General features: G+C 43.2%; 1 protein-coding gene across 3 annotated transcripts in view; it reads right to left on the bottom strand.

The window, feature by feature from the left end:
* LOC115577563 (retinal guanylyl cyclase 1-like) overlaps window positions 1-23,615 on the bottom strand; it is a 30,872-nt gene extending 7,257 nt beyond the window's left edge. Inside the window, exons 1-13 of one of the 3 annotated variants that reach the window (XM_030410445.1) lie at window positions 23,423-23,615; window positions 23,134-23,233; window positions 14,074-14,323; window positions 12,685-12,915; window positions 12,353-12,508; window positions 11,969-12,111; window positions 11,634-11,789; window positions 5,910-6,059; window positions 5,509-5,728; window positions 5,189-5,264; window positions 4,995-5,079; window positions 1,050-1,166; window positions 303-386 (exon numbers count right to left, since the gene is read on the bottom strand). In XM_030410445.1, coding sequence (XP_030266305.1) covers window positions 303-386; window positions 1,050-1,166; window positions 4,995-5,079; window positions 5,189-5,264; window positions 5,509-5,728; window positions 5,910-6,059; window positions 11,634-11,789; window positions 11,969-12,111; window positions 12,353-12,508; window positions 12,685-12,915; window positions 14,074-14,314 — 1,659 coding nt within the window. In that variant the 5' untranslated portion in view covers window positions 14,315-14,323; window positions 23,134-23,233; window positions 23,423-23,615. Of the gene's footprint in view, window positions 1-302; window positions 387-1,049; window positions 1,167-4,994; window positions 5,080-5,188; window positions 5,265-5,508; window positions 5,729-5,909; window positions 6,060-11,633; window positions 11,790-11,968; window positions 12,112-12,352; window positions 12,509-12,684; window positions 12,916-14,073; window positions 14,324-23,133; window positions 23,300-23,422 lie in introns of those variants that run through there. The other 2 variants (XM_030410446.1, XM_030410444.1) reach the window with 2 other exon arrangements.

Here is a 23,615-nt window from a genome sequence, read left to right as displayed (position 1 = left end):
CTACAGCAACCTGTTCCACTCCCCTGTGTCCTCGTCGGTCTGCTTTTGTTTCTTTTTGAGCTTTTTTGTGTCTGAATAAAACTTCAGTCTTTTGCACCAGATCTGCAGTGTGGGTTCATTCTCAGTTCTATTCAGCTTTTTGAACTCCTGACAGAAATAATCTTTTACATTATTAATCTGTACTGTAAGAACACATTCTATAATAATTCAAATGTTTACTGTATTTAATTTGTGTCTACTGTCTATACAGTGTTTTCATTGTTTCTACAGTGTTTCTACAGTGTATGGACTGTTCCCCGTACCTGGCCGAAAAGATTCTGGGTGCTCTGTTTCACAGCTGTTACCGTCCTATCAACAGGAATCTTCTTCAGCCAAACCCAGTCGCCCTGGTTACAATACAGCCAATCAGAGCACAGTAAAGGTACAGAGAGACAGATGGGTACAGAGACAGGTAGAGAGAGAGAGAGGTAGAGAGAGACATGAGGCAATAGAGAGACGGGTAAAGAGAGACAGGTAGAGACAGACAGGTAGAGAGACACAGACAGTACAGGTAGAGAGAGAGAGGGGTAGAGAGAGACATGAGGCAATAGAGAGATGGGTACAGAGAGACAGGTAGAGACAGACAGGTAGAGAGACACAGACAGTACAGGTAGAGAGAGAGAGAGGTAGAGAGAGACATGAGGCAATAGAGAGACGGGTACAGAGAGACAGGTAGAGACAGACAGGTAGAGAGACACAGACAGTACAGGTAGAGAGAGAGAGGGGTAGAGAGAGACATGAGGCAATAGAGAGACGGGTACAGAGAGACAGGTAGAGACAGACAGGTAGAGAGACACAGACAGTACAGGTAGAGAGAGAGAGAGGTAGAGAGAGACATGAGGCAATAGAGAGACGGGTAAAGAGAGACAGGTAGAGACAGACAGGTAGAGAGACACAGACAGTACAGGTAGAGAGAGAGAGGTAGAGAGAGACATGAGGCAATAGAGAGATGGGTACAGAGAGACAGGTAGAGAGAGACAGGTAGAGAGACACAGACAGTACAGGTGTACCTCCAGTATTCCGATGTTGGAGCTCTCGGGTGTCGTCAGGATGTAACTTCGAGCAAGTGAACGAAAGGGAGTTTTAATTTCCAGGAGACTCCTCATGATCGACTCGTCGTTCAGTTTCTGTAAGAAATAAAAACATCAACACGAAAAAGTAAAAGAATCAATGACAGCAACAACAAAACAAACAACTTACTACAACTAAATCAAGAACAACAAGTAATGCAAGAACATGGACATCATCAACAGCAGTTCATCATTCAGCCTGACACTAAAACAAAGAATTTGAACTCTTTAACTGCCTTGTGTACTGGATCTGAAATGGTTACACCGGACCTGAACTGGGGTTACTGGGTACTAGATGGTTAGTTGAATTAAACATGAAGCTAAACGCAGTCAGTCAAGTACTGGTACCAGGATAACAAGTTAGTACCAGCACTGGTACCAGGATAAATAGTGAGTAACAGCACTGGTATCAATATAAAGATTAAGTACAAGTACTGGTACCAGTAAAGATAAGTACTAGTAGGCTTGATTGCAGGGCAGAGCTATCCCTGAATAAAAGGAGCAACCAGTACTCAGTCACATTTTGTCTAAGGGGAAATTATCTGTGAAACTGCTGCTGGTAAGTCAGAGACTTATTGTTGATCCAGAGTTGAAACAGTCTGTGAGGTGGGTTAGTTGAAATATTGTCTAGATGCCTTTTGTGTAAATTCTTGTGAAACTGCTGATGCTGAGTTACCATGAGCCAGTTTCGGCCATCTCAGCTGTGCTAAATAGGCTTCATTGCAGGTAGAAGCTAACCCTGCATAAGGTTAATCTAGCACATATGAGTTAATCACTGCAGCATCAGGACAGCTGCAAGAAGACCGTCCAACAAAGACAAAGGGAGATCTTTGTTACCCAACATTCTCCACCGGTACTGAACTGCTGGTATTGTAGGTCTGCAGTCTAGAAGGCAGACACCATTACAGCCTATGCCTCCCTGCAGACTCTCCACTTCCACTACCACCCACAGATCAGTTCTCTCTAAAGGCCCCCACTAGGGATGGGTACCTTTCACATTTGAACCGATATGGTACCGATACTTGGTACCTGCGAATTGGTACTGGTATATATATCGGTACCTGTTTTCGGTACTTTTTTGTGTATATGTGTGGTAATTAAAGTTATTTTGTATATGGAAAAAATTGTCAAAACTTCTGAATTTTGAATATTTGTTGAAGTGTCTATCCATGGTCACATTATGCTTGATTTTGATGATCTAAGTACTAATAATAACAATCATGGCAACAGAAAATTAACAAAGTCTGCAAATCAAGATAAGAAACTACAGCAGCAGTGAACCTGCTTCCTTTTTTTCAGCAGAATAGAGATAAACTCCATGAAAGAACTTTATAACATATGATATTGTATAAAATAACATTTAATTATAGTAAAAAAAAAGAGTAAAGTTGCAGTGGGCTACTACTAAATATGCACCATATATAGTTTTAATAATCATTAGTAGTAGTAGTAGTAGTAGTACTATTTTTCTGCATATTCTTGACTTTGAATGGGAGCATCTGTAATGCTGCAGTTTCTCGTCGGGCATCAAGTATTTCTGATTCTGATTCATATATTATGAAGTCAGTTATTTAAACTTAAATTTAATTAAACAAGCTGACAGTATGGTAGAAAGATGTCACATTCAGGATCTGGTTATAATAGACACAGATTAAATATTTAACTGTCATGTATCATCACAGAAACAGCGTTACATACGTTAGCAGCTGTAAACACTCATAAAAACATTATAAAAATACATATTGTGGTTTGGTGCGGACCTGTAGACTGAACATATAAGAAGTAGTTCATGTTTATAGTCATCAGAGTACGTTACGTTGTTTTTGGTTCCTCTCTGTTTCCTGAATATATCCGTACGTGTGTGAATGTGTAAATGAGAAGCATTAACTTATGGCACTTTGTAGAAGTGAGCTTTATAAAGTTCACTTCACTGACTCGTATTAGTTCACGGGGTTGAGCTGCCTCCTTCAATATAGCGGCGACGTTGACATACGGTCCAGCGCTCGCTACTTTCAAATTAAAAGTCCCCGCTAAGAACCCAGTTCTAAACTCCAATGGGGTACAATGTAAAGCTCTTATTTTGTAGACAAATTTGTTGTCTTTCTGACAGAGAATGCAACGTTCTTTACGTTCAGTCCATGTCCCGTCCATACCGTACTTCCGCTCTAACTGACGTCCATGAAGGTGCGTTCAGGTACCGAAATGTGGTACCGATTGACTTCACGTGAATCGATACTCGGTACTTCGGTCGGTACCAATAAAAGTACCGAATTCGGTACCCATCCCTAGCCCCCACACACCACCCAGACGTCCAACTGCCTCACCCAACCACTCTACGACTGCTCTTGTCTGACCTGTTCAGCAGAAAAGTTGCATTGAAACACAACACTTCGACGTGCTGCCTACTGCACAGTGGCGTGTACGTTCTGAGCTTGCGCAAGATGCAATAAGTGGGTGGCAGCCAAATCTGCCGTCTACCTTCCAAAGATCGACTCCTCTGCCTCCAACCCCGGGAAACTATTCTTCTTGTTCTCTTCTTTCCTCACACCTCTACCTCCTTCCTCCCTCACTGCTGATGACTTCGCAAAAGACTTTACCAAGAATGTAAAAGACATCAACTCCTCATTTACTCCTATGCCCACCCAGAAAGCACATCCCCAAAACAACCTCCTTGATCCAAATCAGTCAGGCTTCAGGACTGGTTGCTCCACTGAGATGGTTCTCCTCACGGTGACTCAGTCACTCGGTGCCGCCAGAGCCTCGTCCAACTCGTCAGCCCTCATTCTCCTCTACTTATCCTCTGCGTTTGACCCAGTCAACTACCAAATTTTCCTCTCTTCTCTGGCTGAACTTGGCATTGCTGACTGGGTTCTAACCTGGTTCACATCATCCCTGACAATTCGCACATTTCAGGTCAAATGGAACGGCTCCTTGTCCAAACCCTGCTCTCTGGAAACTGGTGTCCCTCAAGGCTCAGTAGGACCACTTCTGTTTTCACTATAGACTAAACCACTACGCTCTGCAGTCACATCACATAGATTCTCTGACCACTGTTCTGCTGACGAAATCCAACTGTTCCTCTCTTTTCCCCTCGTCCTCATCCAACACCCACGTTGCGACGCTCATCTCTGAATGTCTGCAGACATCTCTGCTTGGATAACTGAGCACCACCTCAAGCTCAACCTTAGTAAAACTGAACTCCTCTTCATCGCAGGGACAGACTGCCCTTGCATAGACATGTCAGTCACTGTCGAGGATGTCACAGTATCGCCTTCACCGTCTGCGAGGAACCTGGGCGCAATTCTCAACGACACACTGTCCTGCACCCCGAACTTCACTGCTGTAGCCCGATCCTGCAGATTTGCCCTCTACAATAGCCGCAGGGTCTGGATTTTCCTCACAAAGGACACAACACAACTCCTGGTCCAAGCGCTGGTCATTAAATCCTGGACTACTGCAACTCCCTCTTGGCTGGACTCCAGCATCTGCAACTAAACCATTGCAGCGTATCCAGAACGCTGCAGCACACCTTGTTTACAATCTACCCAAATTCTCCCCTGTGACCCCCCTCCGTATATGCACTTGTATGTTCTTACCCTTAGCACTTAAATCATACCACTTATGTACTTAAGGTATCCTTGATAAATAGCAGCTACTATGCCCAGACAAGGGCTCGAAAATTGTTTCCATTTGTTTCATTCTTACTTTATCGACGGTGTGGTTTCATTCTTGTGACAAATGTACTTACTGTAAGTCGCTTTGGACAAAAGCATCTGCTAAGTGACCTGAAAGTAAATGTAAATGTACCAGATTTGGTACCAGTATGAAGCAGAAATACCAGTACTGGTACCAGGATAAATGCTGTAATGAAGTAAATTGTGTCACCTTCCTGCTGACTTGAGTATCGATGAAGACAATGTCGTCCAGACTCAGGATGAGTTTGTTGGTGTTCATGGGTCTCTTATAGTTTCTGCAAATACACACACGCACAGACAGGTCGATTGAATATAAACAGGCAAAAAGGAGCATCAGCAAGTGTGTGTGTGTGTGTGTGTGTGTGTGTGTGTGTGTGTGTTCACCTGATCCAGTAGAAAAAAGCTCCAATCAGAGCGCAGAGCAACAGGAAGATGAAGAATATCGTCACCGTGTCCAACCCTGAAATTAAGAGATTTTAAAGTTAGTCACTTCCTGTTTCTGACACACACTGTCATGGTGGATAGCAGGAGGCTCACCACACAGCTCAGACCTGTAGACTACACTCATACATTACAAGGAACACTGAGCGACAAAGCTCCCACCCTCCCTGCAGGATGCTGAATGCACCATCGCTGCAGGCCTCCTCTGGACTGAATCTACAGTTGACAAAGCTCCCACCCTCCCTGCAGGTCAGTGAACGCACCGCCACTGCAGGCCTCCTCTGGGTTGAACCAACAGAAGCTGGCAGAGGGGGGTTTTCCTCCAGGGAAGATGAAGGAGTGACTCAGCGGCATCAGACCTCCGACCGTCCCATCGCTGTGTGTCGGGGCGAGCGAGTGTGTCGGCACGAGTCGGTCGCCATCGCAGCCCAACACCAAATACCTGGCCTGCAGGCCACGTCCCTCTTTACCACCATACAACACCTGAGAGAAAACAGGAGAGAAGAAGGGTGGAGCTTACATCATCATTCTACCTGTCAGGTGAGCATGTGACTGATTCTGGGCTGTCTGATGTTTTTATTTCTCGTGACTCCAGCAGAAAATAAATAAACGTTATATTGTCTGTTGCAGGTTCGCTTTTGTTTGATGTTAAAATGATTCTAACCTGATTGAAGCCCTGGAAATCAAAGCCTCCATCTGATTGGATGAGCTGATCGCCCGTCACCCAGCGCCCACTACCTGCCTGGCGACGCTCCTCCACCGCCTTAGCAACGTAGTACACCATGTTGAAGATGGTCCCAAAGATCGGAGACACCTGCATACAAAACTCAGGGCTGAAATCAACTGTTTTATTAATTATCAGCTGATTATTATGGGTTAGGGTTAGGGTTACTATGAAGAAAGAAAATATTTACATTCATCCTTCTCATCTGTTAATATTGTGTATATGTTGTGTAGTAGTTACGTTGTTGTTGTTGTGTGTTTACAGGAACAGCAGTCACGGCAGACCGGAGGGCTATTCCAGAAAGGAGGTTCAACAAACTCTGAGCCTCACGCTGAACTCTGAGCTGACTTACCCTGTGAAGTGACACTCTGAGTTTTCAGTTCCAGAACAGCTGATCTGAGTTCGGTAAGTGACTCTGAGTATGTTAACTCTGAGTTGAGCTCGTGCCTGATGACTAGTAAAAAGCCATCATCATCAATGGAGATCCGATACAGTGATTCACCATGGCAACGGGAGAAAACAGGAAGCAGACATTTTCTGGGAAAAAAAGCTGCGGCCGTATTAAAATCACTGAAGGGTTTTAGATGCGGTCGTCTTTTCATTAGCGTTTGAGGAAGTGGTTGAATGTTGTTCAGTATTTTATTTTATTTTATTTTAGGCTGTTTTATTTGATTTTAATCGGCTGAAAATGAAATATACAAACAGTCTCACGATGGCTCCTCACTTTGGTTTTATTTCACATATTAAACAAAGTAAAAGTTTTTTCAGTGGATATTTGAACTTGTAGCAGCTTTCACCACCAACAGATGCTGTTAAACACACATCTGTGTCCTGACATCCTGCCAGTGTTGGGGAGTAACGAATTACATGTAACTACGTTACGTAATTTAATTACAAAATTTACGTAATTGTAATCCGTTACATTACTGGGAGAAAATATGTAATTAAATTACAGTTGCTTTTGGAAATTTCAATGATTACAACTTAAGTTACATTTGAAAAATCGGCGCAAAAGCTCGGATTTATTAAATAGTTTTTCGCCCCCCTGGATTCATGTTTGTTTTTAGTTTTTTTCATATCAACATCCTCCTTCCAAAACTATCACTTGTGATTGGCTCTGTCTGGTCATGTGCCATTCGACTCAACCAACAAACCGTACGGCGGCAGTCAGACTCAGCAGCAACAGTGTCGGCGGCGCACAAGATGTTCCTGGGCTGGAAATACAAAAACACTTCATACAGACAGAAGCCAGGCTTCCCTGTATTACAAAGGTGGCTCTCTTTTAACCCGACTACATCACCATGGTAACTTATGCTTAGCTCATAACCTGGTCCCGACCAGGTTCTGTTCAGAGTTTAATCATAAAATCGGCTATAAAAGCGCCGCTATTTCACTATTTAACTCATTTACAGCTGGCGTCACCTTTACTTTGAAAGTCCAGTGGAGCTGGATCAGAACATTTGTACGGAGGGAGAGATCGCGCTGATCCGCTGCTGTTTACTTTCTCTCTGAGCGTCTCTGCCTACAGATGTTCAGCTGAGGGGATACGCTGCTCAGCTGTTGATCCGACTCGCGTCAGGAGGTCATTTATTAGGCTATAGCCTGTTTACTTTTATATACAGTCAGTCACCACTGAAAGAAGTTGTGCGCTCGCAGCAGGACAGATAATTTAACTTAATGTGGCCATGAATAAATTAATAGTTTCGCCTGTTATGTGTTGCCCAAACGCAGTAAATCTTGAGTAGGTCTACTCTGTTTTCTCACATTTAAAAAGGTCTTTGTACAGAGACAACATGAGATTTGCTTGTAGCTACAGCACCTAAAAAACCCACTGTAACCTATTTTCATACGCACACCAGCCTCGCTTTCAATAAAACACACACTGGCATTTTATAATTGCGATCAGTGAAATATATGAAAACAATATAAAACTGTTTAAAACAACAGTTGTTGCTGCTCTAAAGCTTCATATTTAAAAGCAGCTCAATGTAGAGCTGTCAGAAATTAAAATCAGCCTCCTCTTGTCATATTTGCAGCAACACTGTTGCTTCAGGCTGTGATCAGACTTTTTTGTATCGCTCATACTCTCTCCATTAAAACAACCTGCTCCTCTTGGCTGAAATCAGCCCGCTGTCGCTCCATTTAGTGAGGAAGTGAGCCTCCTTCAGTACAGGCCGAAGGTCAGACTCATAATATATGGTTAAACCTTTGAACTGAAAGGTTTATCACACTATAGGTCTTAAAATGTGAAAATGGTTAGCAGTTGAGAGATTTCATTCAAAATTAAGAAAAGTAATCATAATGTAATCAAATGTAATTAGTTACATTACTTTGAGAAAGTAATTGAAATAGTTACACTACTATTACATTTTCAACAGGGTAACTTGTAATTGTAACCAACTACATTTCCAAAGTAATCTTCCCAACACTGCATCCTGCTGAGTGGTTGAACATGAAGTGGTGCTCACCTCCACCTGCAGCACGTCCGACAGAGGCAGAGGAGCTGGACCTGAGTCAGGTCGCTGGGTGACCAGAGGAGCTGGTCCTGAGTCAGGTCGCTGGGTGAGCAGAGGCTGAGGGCGTCACTCACCCCCAGGACCCAACATCAGAGGCAGACACACACTGACTGTCTACACATTCAACTACAAGTCATTTCATCTCAAACTCACGGACTACGTTGTTGGAAAAAATACAATAGGCTATACTGATGGTTACTTCTGTAGTTATCTGTGGGAGATAAAGAAAGCCAAATGAAATGTGAGTTATTTCTCTGTTTCTGGCTGCTGGAAGGTGATTGATTAACCTGCCAAGTGATTAAAAAAAACAAAAACGAAGAGGATAGTTCAGATGTGAGAGCACGTCAGCGATGACGTGTAGCCTGATATTCGCTGTGCAGCCGGAGAATATAAATGACGGACTGATGAGAAGCGTCTGCTGTTCGGTTCAGTCCTCGTCAGGGAGTGAGAGCTCATCTAAGGCTGCGTTCACACTGCAGTTACAAGTGACCTGAATCCGATTTTTTCGCTCATATGTGACCCATATCTGATTTGCTTTTGACAGTGTGAACAGCACAAGTCACATTGAATCTGACATATTCTAATCAGATTCAGGCCACATTTAAATGTGGTACTGAATCGGATACATATCGGATTTTTTTGAATGCGACCGCAATCTGAACAGCCAGGTCGCATTTAATGCGACTTTGACGTCATTCTGACCCGCGCTGCACTGTTTTGTAAATGAATGACAAATAAAGTTGATTACTTCCTACATCAGAGACTGCCGTCCGCACACAGGCCGCACTCACACAACTCATTGCTTTTTATTGCTAATAGGCCTTTGTCACTATCTTCATTTATTATGAAGTATATTTTCGCTTGCAGCAAACACATTTAATCGTTTGTCTGATCTTTTTACACGCACTATCCGTGGTGCTGGAATCCCCACTTCCAGCCGCACTCGCACAATTCTGAAATAAACTGTGGCCCATGGGTGCGATCTGCCGGGGAATATACCTATGTATTTTTGATTCAATAAACATGAAATTGATTGTGTATCCATCTCTTAAAGCCATAGACGGATGATCATGACCACGGGCCTACACACGCAAACTGTGCGCACGCAAAGGCGCCGAAAGGCAAGGGCGCAAAGGCTGTTACATAATTACATTGAATGTAATAATGTCCGCAAACGTAATAAACCTCAAACACCTACTAATAATACTGACCGTGTGCAAAATCCAACTGCTGACCCTCCGCTCCGCTGTCACACAACGGATCCAATTAATTCAATTCATTTCAAATTCGCTTTATTGGCATGAATGCCACAACAACAATATTGCTCCAAGCACCAAGAACCACAAAAAGTATACCTAGCACAGCAAATAATAATAATAATAATGATAATAATAACAATAATAATAACAATAATAATAATAATAATAATAATAATAATGGTAACTTTGAACATTATCACAATTAAGTTATCAATCTGCGATGTGAAGAAAATGCAAACATTAAAGACTTCTAACCATTTTTCTAAAAGTGTCTGTATTTTAATTGAGAATAGTTTTTATATAAATTACACAAAAGGAAAAGAAAATGTGATTTGTTTGACCTATTTCAGCCATAAGCGGTCATATTGACTGCACATCATTTCGCAGGATTTCAGTCTCTCTTGTCTCTAACTTTGTTAGCGGTCTCCAGCTGTGCGACTGTAACACAACTTTATATGAAGAAGGACTAACACTAATAGCCTAATTGATTGTTATTTCTTCCACTTACAGAACTGTTTACGACTCGAGACAATGTTATCATATAAGACGTTTCAGAATAAATGTCGTGGCTTCAAATGCATCAAATTCCCACATCCAGTTACGCAGGCAGCTGTCCAGGTGCTGAACCAGGTGACAGACAAAGCTGCACTCTGCGTTCTGATGTCTGCTGGGCAGATCTGTCCCCCTTGCTTTCTCATCCACTCTGTTGTGGGAGATCTCCCACAGAGCAAAAGTAATACACATTTTTTCTCTCCCCGCTCGGCTCGAGCCCGGCTGAACTCTGGCTTGAGCCCACTTCACCCAGACGCGAGCCTGCAGCTCCTGCTGACAACAGACCGGGGGAGAAAACAGACATTCCTTTGCTCAGAACATATCAGGCTGTGTCTGAATATGCACGAAGATCGGTGTAACGCATTGGAGCAATTTTCCTACAATTTCGGATATTTAGCATGATAAAGTAATTTCAATTCAACATAGCCATTTGTCCAACTGAAGCATAATGAGCGTTATGTAATTTTAATATGAAGTAGGCTTGTTTTGCGGGTAATCAGCCACATGATCCGTTTGAACCCACAAAGGAAAAAAGGATAAATGCGCAGCCTCCGTTTGCTTTCTGATTGTGTCCATTTGGAGTGTGGCGGGGTCTTTGAAAAAAAGGGAAACCCCGCCATTACGATGAATTTAAGTCTATGTTCGGAACAGCGGGGTTTCGGAAAGGCGGGGTGTAACCCTTACCGGTTGCCGTTGCCATGTTCGCTTCCATAAACAGCTGTGGCATGATGTCATCAATGATCAACTGCGCATGCGGGTCACTTCAGGAGCGTGAGCTGTTCACACTGCAATCCGTAGACAGGCCACATTTAAAGAGGTAATGTGAACAGCCAAACAAAAAATCGGATTTGATCAATAAATCGGAATTGTGCATTAAGACCTGCAGTGTGAACGCAGCCTAAATGAATCTAAATTCTCCTCCTGGTGTAAATCTATGTGAATCATTTCTGCTTCAACATGATGGGACTGAGAAGGGAAGGACAGCCGCTGTCAGACAGCTCCGTCAGACTCAGGGTTTCTTCAGGTGAACCTGCAGTGAGCAGGTTCTGTTCACAGAGTCAGTTACCGCAGTAACAGACCCAGAGTTTAACTTACCTCTCTTTCTGGAACTGAACTCTCAGAGTTTCTCTCATCTCAGGGTTAACAAACTCAGAGTTTTCACAAAACCCTCTTTCTGGAATACCCCCCTGATCTCTGGGTTAATTGGAGCTTGTGTTGTTGTTGTTATGTACTTTTTTGTTGTTGTTTTCATATATTGTTTTTGTTGTTGTTGTCGTCTCATACTGTTGTTTTTTTTGTTGGCATTGCTGTTGTTGTTGTTGTTGTTGTGCGTTTACCTGAGTGGCGGCCACAGCAGACCGGATCTCTCGGTTGATTTGAGCCTGACGAAAAGCTTCATAGAAACTCTGGTCGGACGCCATGGTAACGGTCAGAACAGAGCTGTAGGCGTGACGAAGTTGCGTGCTATTGGCCAGCTGAGGGAATATTGTGTCCTGATTGGACAAAGAGACAATCAGGGAGCAAAACTTTACTCTGAAAGAGTGCTTCCTGTTCCTGAGGATTCTTTTTTTAATTCAGGAAACTGCAAGATCGGATAAAAAAAATGTTTTCTACATAAACTACAGTAACGGAGTTATTGATCAATCTGATTGGTATCAAAGAGATCTGTTACCTGGTACGGCATGGCATACAGCAGGGCGTCATACGGAATAAACACGTAACCGTCGGAAACCATCCCCATGTCCAGAGCAGCCAGTAGGAGGTCTCTCTGATCCTCTCCACCAATCAGAACAGAGCTCATGCACATGATCACAACTGAAACAGACACAATAAAAAACCCTTTCTATTGATTAAAATGAAAATCTGCTGATAAACTGAAACCTTTTTTAAAAAAAAAAGCTCACTGAACGTTCATTGACTCTAATCAATCACACTGATAGTTCAATATGAATTATTGACTGTTGCTCTGTGGCTGCAGCCTCAGGATGGCTTTAATTTTTTTACAAATATATTCATTATTATCATTTATTTCTACAGGCCGTTTCTTTGCTCTGACCTTTGACCTTGTCCGCCTCTCTGATCACTTTGAGCGCCTCCCGTGGTCCACCCTTGTTCCTTGTTTCCATGGTAACCACCGGACCAATTGGCAGCCCCTGAGCTCTGAGCGCCGACGCCAATTCCTCTCCGGTGCCCTCCCATAGGTCGGTTGGAGCTGGTGACCAAACATTAAGGTGGAAAATAATCATCTTCAGTCACGACGATGTCTAAGCAAATTATTTTAATTCATTATTAAAAGGGAATAAATGCCTGTCTTCTTAGACCCTCATTCACTGAATTCATCATGTAATGGTAGACCACTCCCCCTGCTGTGATGTCACTCCCTCTCACCTGAGACGATGGCGACGTGCGCCCAGCGGAAGAACCTGAGCACAGTGAACAGGACTCTGCTGGGCGGCGTGATGGGAGGGAGGTTAAGCCAATCAGCATCCAGACAGCCTGGAGAAGCAAGTCCCACCTCCCAATGCTGAGCCAATAGGGAGGCAGCATGGCAGAGGGCGGGGTTAAAGGGTCCAATGTAGGCGTGGCCATAACCCTCCATGTCCCCGAGTTCTGTCAGGGCTGAAATATAAACAAGAGAAAAAGAAAAGCAACAATAACAAGAAGAAGAAGAAGTGTTTCCCATTTCATTTGCTGTTTGTATTTAATTTGCTGTTTCTCTTTTCTGTTGGTGTTTTTAATCTCTGTAAGGCACTTTGAGCTACTCTTCTGTATGAAAAGCACCATACAAATAAAGATTGACTTGGTTTGATTTGATTCAGAATATTTTAGATTTTTTCTAAAACAAACAAAAAGAAATCCTAAATGCTATATTGTAGTCAACTGGGCTTGTTTGTTGAAGATGTTTCACCTCTCATCCAAGAAGCTGCTTCAGTTCTAACTGGAGGAGCTGCAGGCTTTAAAACTCTGTGTGGGAGGGTCCTCACGGAGTGAGGGAATGTCCTTACAGTGTGTGGGAATGTCCTCACAGTGTGTGGGAGTGTCCTTACAGTGTGTGGGAATGTCCTTACAGTGTATGGGAATGTCCTTACAGTGTGTGGGAATGTCCTTACAGTGTATGGGAATGTCCTTACAGTGTGTGGGAATGTCCTTACAGTGTGTGGGAATGTCCGTATACTGTATGGGAGTGTCCTCAAGGAGTCGTTAAGGACGCTTGTGACACATGTTTCACAGTTGTTGGGGCCCTCTGTCGTTCCAGTTTGACGTAGATGGATTATTTTACTTCTCTTTAAAACCATCTGTCCTCTGTGGACAAGATGTTCACATTGTTGTCCTCAAAGGAATGATGTGTCTCCTTCAGACGTAAGTGGACAGCAGAGTCTTCCCCTGAGCAGTTGGTCCTCCAGTGTTGTGACATTTGTGAATGCAGCGGTTGTTTTTCTCCCCAATGTACACATTTTTGCAGTCTTTGCTGCACTGAACCAAAAAAACTACATATCTCTGTTTATGTCTGGTTGTTTTGTCCTTACAGTGGACAAGTTTCTGCCTCAGTGTATTGGCGGGTTTAAAGTAAAGCAGGATATGATGTTCATAGAAGATACTCCTGCAGATGTTTCTGTAACTCAGAGCTCACACTTGCCCTTAAGGACTCTGTAAGGAAACTCCCACACAGGGTTAAAAAGCCTGCAGATTCAGTGTGATTAAAATCTTCAGTCTTTAACATTTATTAATTTATTTATTTAGTTAATTGTTTGGCTCATAGGTGATTGGGTAACAAACCTTTGGAGGCGGAGCAGTCCTCCTCTAGCAATTTTACGTCATAACGGTATCCTCTGCTCAGACTGCTGTCACGCCGTAACCGTGACAATGCCAGGTTGGCTGCTGCAGTCGGCATTGCCCGGGAGAACATGGGGTCACATGACCACGGACCAATCACAGCCAGCTTAAAAGTCGCTGTCCAGACCCCCGTAATGCACAGCAACCACAGACAGGTCCCCAGCAACCACGTAGGAAGCTGCATCCTGGCAACCTGCAGGAAACAGGAAGTTAAAAATGTCTGACAGCAGCATCATCCGTCAGACAGGACCCTGAACGTAGCACCATTCAAATCTCAGGTTTAATAAATGTTTTTCTTGAATGAATGAAAATGAAAACATAGAACATGTTTTCATCACCCACATATATTCTCAGATATTTAAGTGTTAAAATACAGAACGATTTATGATGAAATTAAAGACACAAATGTTGTGATCACATTTTAAGTTTAAAGATCTCCACAGCTTCTGATTCTCTCAGACAGATTCAAAGTCTGAAAAACAGAGATTCTTTAATCAGTGAGGAAGTTTCAGATGTTATTGATCACTGAGGTTCACACGTTACTGTAGAGAAATTACATCAGAATAAAGACTCAGGAATATGATGAAGACATGCGTTTGACTGTTACAACCAGCAACATGAGGAGGGACACGACACTGGATGTGAGTGACAGAACAGTTATTAACATCATGAACACAGAAAACAGACTCAACCCTCAGAGCAGCCACAGCTTCACTGCTGACTCATCAGAAACTACTGTGAGATGAGACGTAACATCACAGAGCACAGCAGTACTTCCTCCTCACTGTCTGCTCATCGCCTCAGGAACACTTTATATTAACTTCTCCAACACGATCCACTGCTGAAGCTGCTCCTTACTCTCAACTCTTTCCCATGTGCACCGCTCAGAACAAGAGGATTTCTTTCTCAAACAAATGTGTTTCTGAAGGTCAAACTCTGAAGCTCACTCAAAGCTCTGACTGTGAGGATGAAACAGACGACTTGACTGTCTATGAGTTTTCTCAGAGGCCCGCAGCCTGACAATGTGTTGTGATTGAGATCCTGAGCCACCAAACATCCTGGAAAGTGACAAAGTTACGTATTTCACTCTAGATTACATATTTACGTAATCGCCATCTGTAAACTGGATGCTGTCTGACTCTGTCACTTGGGGGGAAGGAGGATGTTTTCTGGGGGAAAGTTCACTGTAGTCTCAGTCAGGAGGACTGACAGTCGCAGTGATTTTTCTTCAACACAAACACTTGTAGAGTCAGAAGGATAGACGGTGGGGGGGCAGACAGGAGGACATCATGTAAGTTGCCAAAGACACTTACAGTTACTACGTTACTGTTGCAAAATTTCACCCCTCGCCGCCTCAGAGACATTCACACAGAGGTGGAGAATTGGCGCAGGATCCTGGCATCCAAACGGCAGCGTGACTGGGGCTACTGATTGATCCCCACTGACTTCTGCAACCTCTGACTTCTAAATCTGAGCATGTTAATGCTGACTGACACCATTAGCTAATGCTAAAGAGCACTAAGAACACTAAGTATAGCAACGATGCTAACGCTCTTAACACAAGCTGAGAGGGAGAGAGAGAGGACATGGCATCATCTCCCTGAGGACAAACGTCCACCTGAACACTGCTCTCACCTGCATAGAGCCCCACAATCCATTGCAGGCCCCATTTTACACAAAGGGATGCATTCTCTGCAAATGCGCAAAGGATGCGCATCTCTGCCGTGAGGTGCGCATAGAGCATCAAGTCAGCCTGAGGCAGGGGAGAAAAAAGAGAGACCAGTAATCTGACACAGCACGTGTTGCTGTAATGATTGACAGCACGCAGCATCTGACCAATCAGCGGCCAGATGAGCCCATGAAAGATGCCCTGAAGAAGCTTGAGGTGACATTCTTCAACACTGTTGTTGACTGTGCTCTCAGATCACTGCAAGACAGATCTGACACATTTACAGAGGTGAGGGAGAAATTTGGCGTGCTTCTTGATTTCAGACAGCCTCAAGGGATGTCCAAAGATACCCTGCAGCAACACTGCACCAAGGTGGAGAAGACATTGACTGCAGGAGAGGGAGAGTCTGATATTGATGGCCCAGGAAATCATGAGCCTCCCAAAACTGCCAACACAAACAACTGCTCTGGAGATGTTGTCATTTCTCCATGAAAATCATTTGCAGGAACTATATCCAAATCTATGGATTGCCCTCCGCATTGCAGTAACTCTCCCTGTTACAGTTGCCTCTGCTGAGCGAAGCTTTTCAGAACTGAAGCTCATCAAAACATACCTCCGCTCATCAATGGAGCAAGAAGGCTTGAGTAGCCTCGCTATCATAAGCATCAACTCAGAAGTGGCACAGCAGCTATCAAATGATGACCTCAGTGATGACTTTACATCCAGAAAATGCAGACGTGTTCATTTGATCTGTTCCTACTAATAAAGGTTATAAACCTAAATGGCATTCCATGATACAGCCATTTTGTAATGGGGGGGGGACCACAAAATAAGTTTGGCCAGGGGCGGCCCTGAGTGTAGATGAGACGGACTGATAAACATCATGTGTGAGATTCATGACACGGTTCAGGCAGGATCAATCATTGTTATTACTGACACCATTTCTGGGTCACCAATTAAATTTGAACCAATTTGTGGTTTGAAACTGAACTCATTTGAAGTAAAGCTCAGATTTCTCTCAGCTGTGTGTCTTCTGTTGCATCAGCTGTTCTCTCATCAGAGGCTCGTCACAGTGCGGTCAGTGTTCAGTTGTTATAAATACGACCTTTCCTTGAGTTTCCAGCAGAACACATGAGAAAGTCAAAGAGGATATTTCACAGCATCACACCATGTCTCCACTAAAGGCACTAAAGGTCTGTTATCAAGAGTCCAATCAGCAGTCGTCTGTCAGAACAATCTGTGCTGTGGAGTCTCAGAGGACACGCAGCAGTTTCTGAACCACTTCTCAGGAGAAAACAACAACAACCACCTGAGGTGGGCTCAGAAACACCAGAATCTCACAGTGAGGATGAAGATAGTCCGTTTACTGATGAGTCCCAGAGATGGATCAGTGTCAGTAACAGAATGGTGCATGTAAGAAGACGGACAGGAGACAGAATGATATCTCAGAGTCAAACATGGGGGAGGAACATGTTTTCAGACTCCACCCTGACGGAGGAGAAGCATCACTCCATCCCTCAGAGACTTGAACCCCCCTCTGGTTTGATCTTTGTGGAGAAGCACTATGTGAACATTGTCACATCATGCTGGATAACATGTGTCAGCAGGTTTTACACTCACTTGTGGAGTCCATGCAGCTGGAGGTCATGAAAGGGGCAAACTGGACATTCTAACATTCAGGGACATTTTTGACTCAAACTGTTGTATGACTGTGATGAAATATGATTATTACATTAGAGAGAGAGTTGAGATGAGAGCATAGAAATTACCCCAAAGATTCAGTGACTGCAGATCAACAACATTCTGATTTTGAAACTCTCCACATTTATTTATGACACTTCTGAAGGTAAAATCAGAGACATGGAGGTTCAGCTTTAATCCAATCACATTAACACACACACACACACACACACACCTGTAAGCTTTCAATTGGATTTGTCAGAACTAACCTGCAGCTCTGTGATTGGCTGATGTAAAACCAGGTCTTCTGTCACTTTGAGTCTTGTCTACATCGGTTTTTCTTAAATAAAACATTATTTGAAGTAAGAACTATATTAAAAAACAAACTTTAATAAGAGTGGAGGAGCAACAGAGTCGAGTCTGACAGGCAAATAATAAATATTAGATATTATCCATTAATTAGACTGAGATGAGCAGGTTTCACAGAAATAGTGCTGCTGGTTCACAGTACTGACACAGTATAACCACAGTACACATCACGGTACAATATACTGTATGACCACAGTATAACATACAGTAGTTATACCAGTGTTTATCCCATATGAATTCTGCGGCCGCATGCCACTACAGAAAAAAAAAAAAATACATAATTTTTGTAGGTTAATATCACAGGTGAATTTAAGTTGCACACAGTGAAAACACCACACCCTAAGTCAGGGGTTCTCAACCTTTTGCAAGCTGGGCCCCCCCAAAGCTGGTTCATTGCAGTTGGGGCCCCCCTCCAGAGCTGCAGAGCTGTATTTTTTTTCCTCCGGTGATGGAGGAGGGAGGGGCGAGACAACCGCATAAGTGATGATGATTGGTTCTCTAACGTTGAGTGAGAGTTCGTAAGCCAATCAGAGGCAGTGTTCAGTTTACACACAAGCCACACACGCACAGAGCAGCCTCACACACACAAACCAGCAGAGGGGAACTGCAGCGATGGCGAGTCCGGAGGGAAAGTTAATGTTTTCAAAGTGGAAGTACAGACACTACTTTAATCTCCTTTGTCCACGTCCGTTGTGAGCAACTCTGATCTCATGAATCATCTCTCAGCAGCACACGCTTCTACAAAACTAACACTGTACACCTGTAAAACCAAAACTCTGTTGTTGACGCTGTTGATGATGATAGCAGGCCAGGTGTGGCTAACGTGAGCTCCGCTAACAGCTTCACATAAACTTGTGACACAGACTGAAGTGAATGCAATGATAGGCAGGTATGTTGTTGAGAACTTGCTCCCGTTATCAGCAGCTGACTCAGACTCCTTCAGAGCACTCACTGGCAAAATATCGGGGAGAGCAGGAGCCGGGCCGCCATGCAGAGAGACATTTTATAAATACATATGTAGATGTCGACAGTTACGCAATAGTTACTTTTCCTGGTAACTAATTACTTTTATAGGGGAGTAATTCCATTACTAACTCAGTTACTTTTTGGGAGAAGTAACTAGTAACTATAACTAATTACTTTTTAAAAGTCACATGCCCAACACTGCTTAACAGATCAGGCAGCAATGTGGGACCAGGCGTTTAATTCCTTCCTCACAAAAATCCGGGATGAAAACGTCACAAACTTCTGCAGCTTCTCGGTGAATTCTCTGGCATCCTTCTGGGCAATATTTGTCTTCTGCAGGTGAAGCTGTTGCGGCGGAGGAAACGATTCATCCAACCAGCACTCGCTGCAAACTCCTCATCTCTGCTGTCACTCACGGTGGCGGACATTTGTTTCTCCATCACCCTGATCATTTTGCGGGACACTCTCTCGTGTTGTACACGTTTGCTGATAACTCATCCCCGCATGTTTATCTCAGGCTCCTCGCTAGACTTCTTCCTCCCTCCAGCAGGCAGCCTGGTCCTGCTGCTGTCCTCCTCGGACAGACGCTCATGCTCAGTTTGATTTTTTGACCAATCTCTCACTCTCTTCTGGTCGACAGAGAAACGTCTAGCGGCTGCTTCTCTCCGAGTTTTCCTCTGCGTATCTTACGACAGAAGGGTTGAATTTCAAGTCGTACTTTTTACCGGTTGAGAACCACTGCCCTAAGTTATGTTGAAATCGATTATTATTGTCATTACTGCTATTTGTATGATTTCTACAAGTCACCGTTTAAGTTGAGTGACTGAAATCCTCGTCATCCTATTCAAAGACTGCAACAGGCGACTCATCGCAGCCAGATGTGATGCAGACAACAACATGTGTATAGTTAGGAAGCCTAACTTCGCTATATATCCCTTAGATCAATTAACCTGGGGGCCGCACGAGGCAGCGTCTTGGTGAGCCTGGGTCACATCAGGTATTCCACAAAGCTTTGTTGAAAAAAAATCCAATCTTCTCAAACGTCATTATTAACAGTTCTTTAAATTGAGTGGGTTATTCTGTACAAGATTTGTTCAAAGGACGATAAAAAGGACGATAAAAAGGACGATAAAAATACAAAATGATGTGCATTCTCTCATTGAAATAAATACACTGCCTATTGAGTTTATGTATTGATATTTATTGTTATTTATGATTATTTTAGTTTTATTCATTGTTATTTTGCAATTATCATAGTGTTTACATTTGATAACATGAAATATTGAAATACGTGAAACAAATTATATCACATAGAAATATCTCTGTAATGTTTATTGTGTGAGACATTCACTATGGAGTAAAATGTTTTGATCAACAAATCTTTTTCCCTACATGATTCAGTACATTCCATTCACCCCAAAGATTTTTCCAATGATTTGTTCGTGAACATCCCATCAGTGCAGAGCAAGCGCAGAGAGCATGAAGCCGGGACAGTGGGACACCATCATTTATTTATTATATACAGACCATGGGATGCAGCCATGGAGGTGTTATTTACTGGCTCTTATTTTCTATAATAACTCCATGGATGCAGCAGGTGCTGCTAAGTTAGCGGCGTTGTACATCCTAGCCAACACCGATGTTCCGTTGACCATATCACCGAGGCGGGTAGACCCCTGAAGAGGCTCCAGCCTCACCTCGACCAGCGGCCCGACGTGGCCCCGTTGGAGGTCCACTCTCCTTAGTGACATTGTCAACGGAACATCGGTGTTGGTCTTTAATCTGATCGTTAAACTGCAGATTCGTCATGATAACAAATGATCTGCATGGATAGTAGTGATCGTGTTGCTGTCAACTTTCAAACAAATCAGCCCATTTCAACAGATGGAAGAACAAAATACAATCCACATGACACCGAATCCAATGCCGGAAACACTGACTTTGTCCAACTCGAAGTCAAACATGCTCATTTTAAACACAATAAGAAGTAGTAATTCTATTACGGCTATGCGGTGTCACATGGGCGCCGCCATAGTTGTTGTGAGATGTTTCTCTGCTTGCATCAAGCCCAGCCGATGGCCCGCCCCCGGGAGCCATATACCCCACTGTGATTGGTAGGTTTGTTCAGCTCCAGCCCAGCTGTTCAGCCCCAACAAAGGGACCTTCGACACACAACGCAGCAAAGTGCCATTCACATAAAACTTGCAGGCCGCACTAACATCAGGGTTGCCAACTCTCCAAATTCACGCGGGAGACTCGTGATTTTTAACCCTATCTCCCTCGATGCTCCTTGTCAGTAATTTCTCCCGTTAATCTCCCGATTTTACAGTGAGGGAAACAAGTAAGATTTTGGGGGATATTTGTTGCAGCAGCTGGCAACCCTGGCCTGCCTGCGCGTATGAGCAGGGGTGTGATTCCTCCCGATGAATCCAGAAATCCAGCTTTTCCAACCTAATCCTAACCCTCTGGTAAAACATGCACATCCATTTATAGGGGGGAGGGCTTGCGCAAGGCACAGGTCAGGTATTAGCAAATATGATGACTGTCGGCCACCGCTGTCAACATTTTTTGTGCCTCTGATTCATGTCTTCATGTAACTCAGCAAGTAGTCCATTCATTTGTCACAATGGAACTTCATTCAAAGCAGAGCTCCAACAAAGAGCCTGCAATCGTCACAGAAGGTTATCTGATGATTTTGATGATGACATGATTTCTGTAGGTTTAATGAAATTAGATTTTTTTCTCAGTAGCTTCCATGTCATGTGACCCACTGACTTCTGAAAGTAATGGTAAAAAAGTTCTCTAATGCTCAAGAGGTTAACTTTAAGGTTAATTTTCAAGCAGCAATGTCAACTTCTACACTATTTTGTCTCATGTCTTAGATTCTGATTCTGAAAATGAATTTTTTTTCAAAAATCCCATCAGTAGACACCATTTAAAGGGTCACTTTTAAAAAAAAAAGTGTACTGCTGTCGCGCATGCTGCCGTCAAGGCTTGTTCATGCAGCTAACTACTACTGAGACACAGGCTACTGAGCTAACTCAATCTCACACAACATATTTCCATGTAAATAACACAAACTGCAATAGTGATCAAATTATCCATAACTACAAGCAGATACCACTTATATTTCCACAAGAACGCACACATCATTAGGGAAACACACAGGCTTTCACACGGTCTGCTCACTGGCTGTCTGCTGCATTTCAGTGTGACTGAGCATGTCCTGACTTGTTCACTAGGGGTGGGCGGATCGATCCAAATATCGATAGTATCAATACCAAGGTGAGTATTGGTATCTGATCGATACTAGCGCGATGAGATCAATATTTTTGTTGTACTTTCTCTTCTATAAGTTCAGCAAATCACTTGTATTTCTTCACAGAATTTGTGTGATGGCAGCGTCTCTCTCAGTCCTTATGCACAGTACTTCTCTCCACCTCTCTCACTCCGCTCCCTCAGGTTCACTCTGAAGTATGAATATGGCAGAATATAATAACCCTTTTGTGTATCTGTTAAAGGAACATTAGTATTCCTATTTAGGTTATATGCAGCACTTCCTGTTTAGAACCAAATCTTCAGGAAGTGGTTATTTAATAACTTGAGTATTCTTTGGCCTATCAAAATTCTTTTGATACTTTTAGTCAGGAGGGTCCACAGATGCTGTGTAGCAAGTTTCGTACAAATCGATGAAATCGCCTGGGAGGAGTTTGAAAAAGTAGGTTTTCGACATTTCGCAAAGTAGCGAAAAGAAAGCGGTAGGCGGAAATTAAAAACAATAGGGACATCGCAGGTTCTCTGCTCGGGCCCTAATTGAGCTGAAAATTAACACAAATTATGAACTTTGTTTCTGCACAGTTCAAGGCACATTTGTTCAATGATCTGGTCTCAGCAGATGCCTTGAATCTGTTGATTGTTATCTCATTTGTAGGAAGGAGACTCATTTTGCAAGTCTCAATCTGTCAGGTTTTTTTCCTAAAAATCTCACCAGTAGTAACCATTTAAAAGGTTACTTTTCTAAAGTTTCTTACGGGGGAGCATGCCCCCGGACCCTCCTAGTGTTGCTAGGTTACCAACTCTATCTCGGGGAAACACTGTGTTATACAGCACAAAATACTGTAAAACAACTGTAAAACATACTATACAGTACCGTGATGTATAGCTACATACGTAATACTGGTATGTAATAGGGTTAGGTACGGCACAAAAAGAAACTCTTCATCAAAACTATCCAAACCATAACCCACACACACACCACACACACACACACACACACACACACACACACACACACACACAAACACACACACAGTGTGTACCTTTGTGTCAGAGGTTCATTCGTCCAACCAGCCTTCGATTTCAGTCGATTAAAGAAAAAAATCCTCCAAACCAACTGATGAACCAACGATGCAGAAAGTGCTGATGTCAGGTCGAACGAGAGAGAGTGACACACACACACACACACACACACACACACACACACTGACAGCAGCTTTAGTCAATCTTGTTAGAGTTCAGGAGGAAGTTTGGCTTCAGTTTAGAGTCTGTAATGAGAGGATGACTGTGTGTGTGTGTGTGTGTGTGTGTGAGAGAGAGAGACCTTCTTACCTGCTGAATCACACTGAGGTAATTTCATCAAACTAAAGGTTGCTTTCTGACTGATGACATCATCAGGTTCCCTCTGATATCACAGGTGGAGACAGTCTACCTGTAAAACTGGAGGACAGGTAGACAGGTGGACAGGTGAATGTGAAAACTGACACTAAATTGTTCCTGTTCTGCTATTCCACTGTATTACAGT

This window comes from Sparus aurata, unplaced genomic scaffold (assembly GCF_900880675.1).
Source record: "Sparus aurata unplaced genomic scaffold, fSpaAur1.1, whole genome shotgun sequence".
In the NCBI taxonomy this organism is placed as follows: Eukaryota; Metazoa; Chordata; class Actinopteri; order Spariformes; family Sparidae; genus Sparus; species Sparus aurata.
The sequence above is the reverse complement of the archived record's forward strand: the minus strand, read 5'-3'. Positions and strand labels throughout refer to the sequence as shown.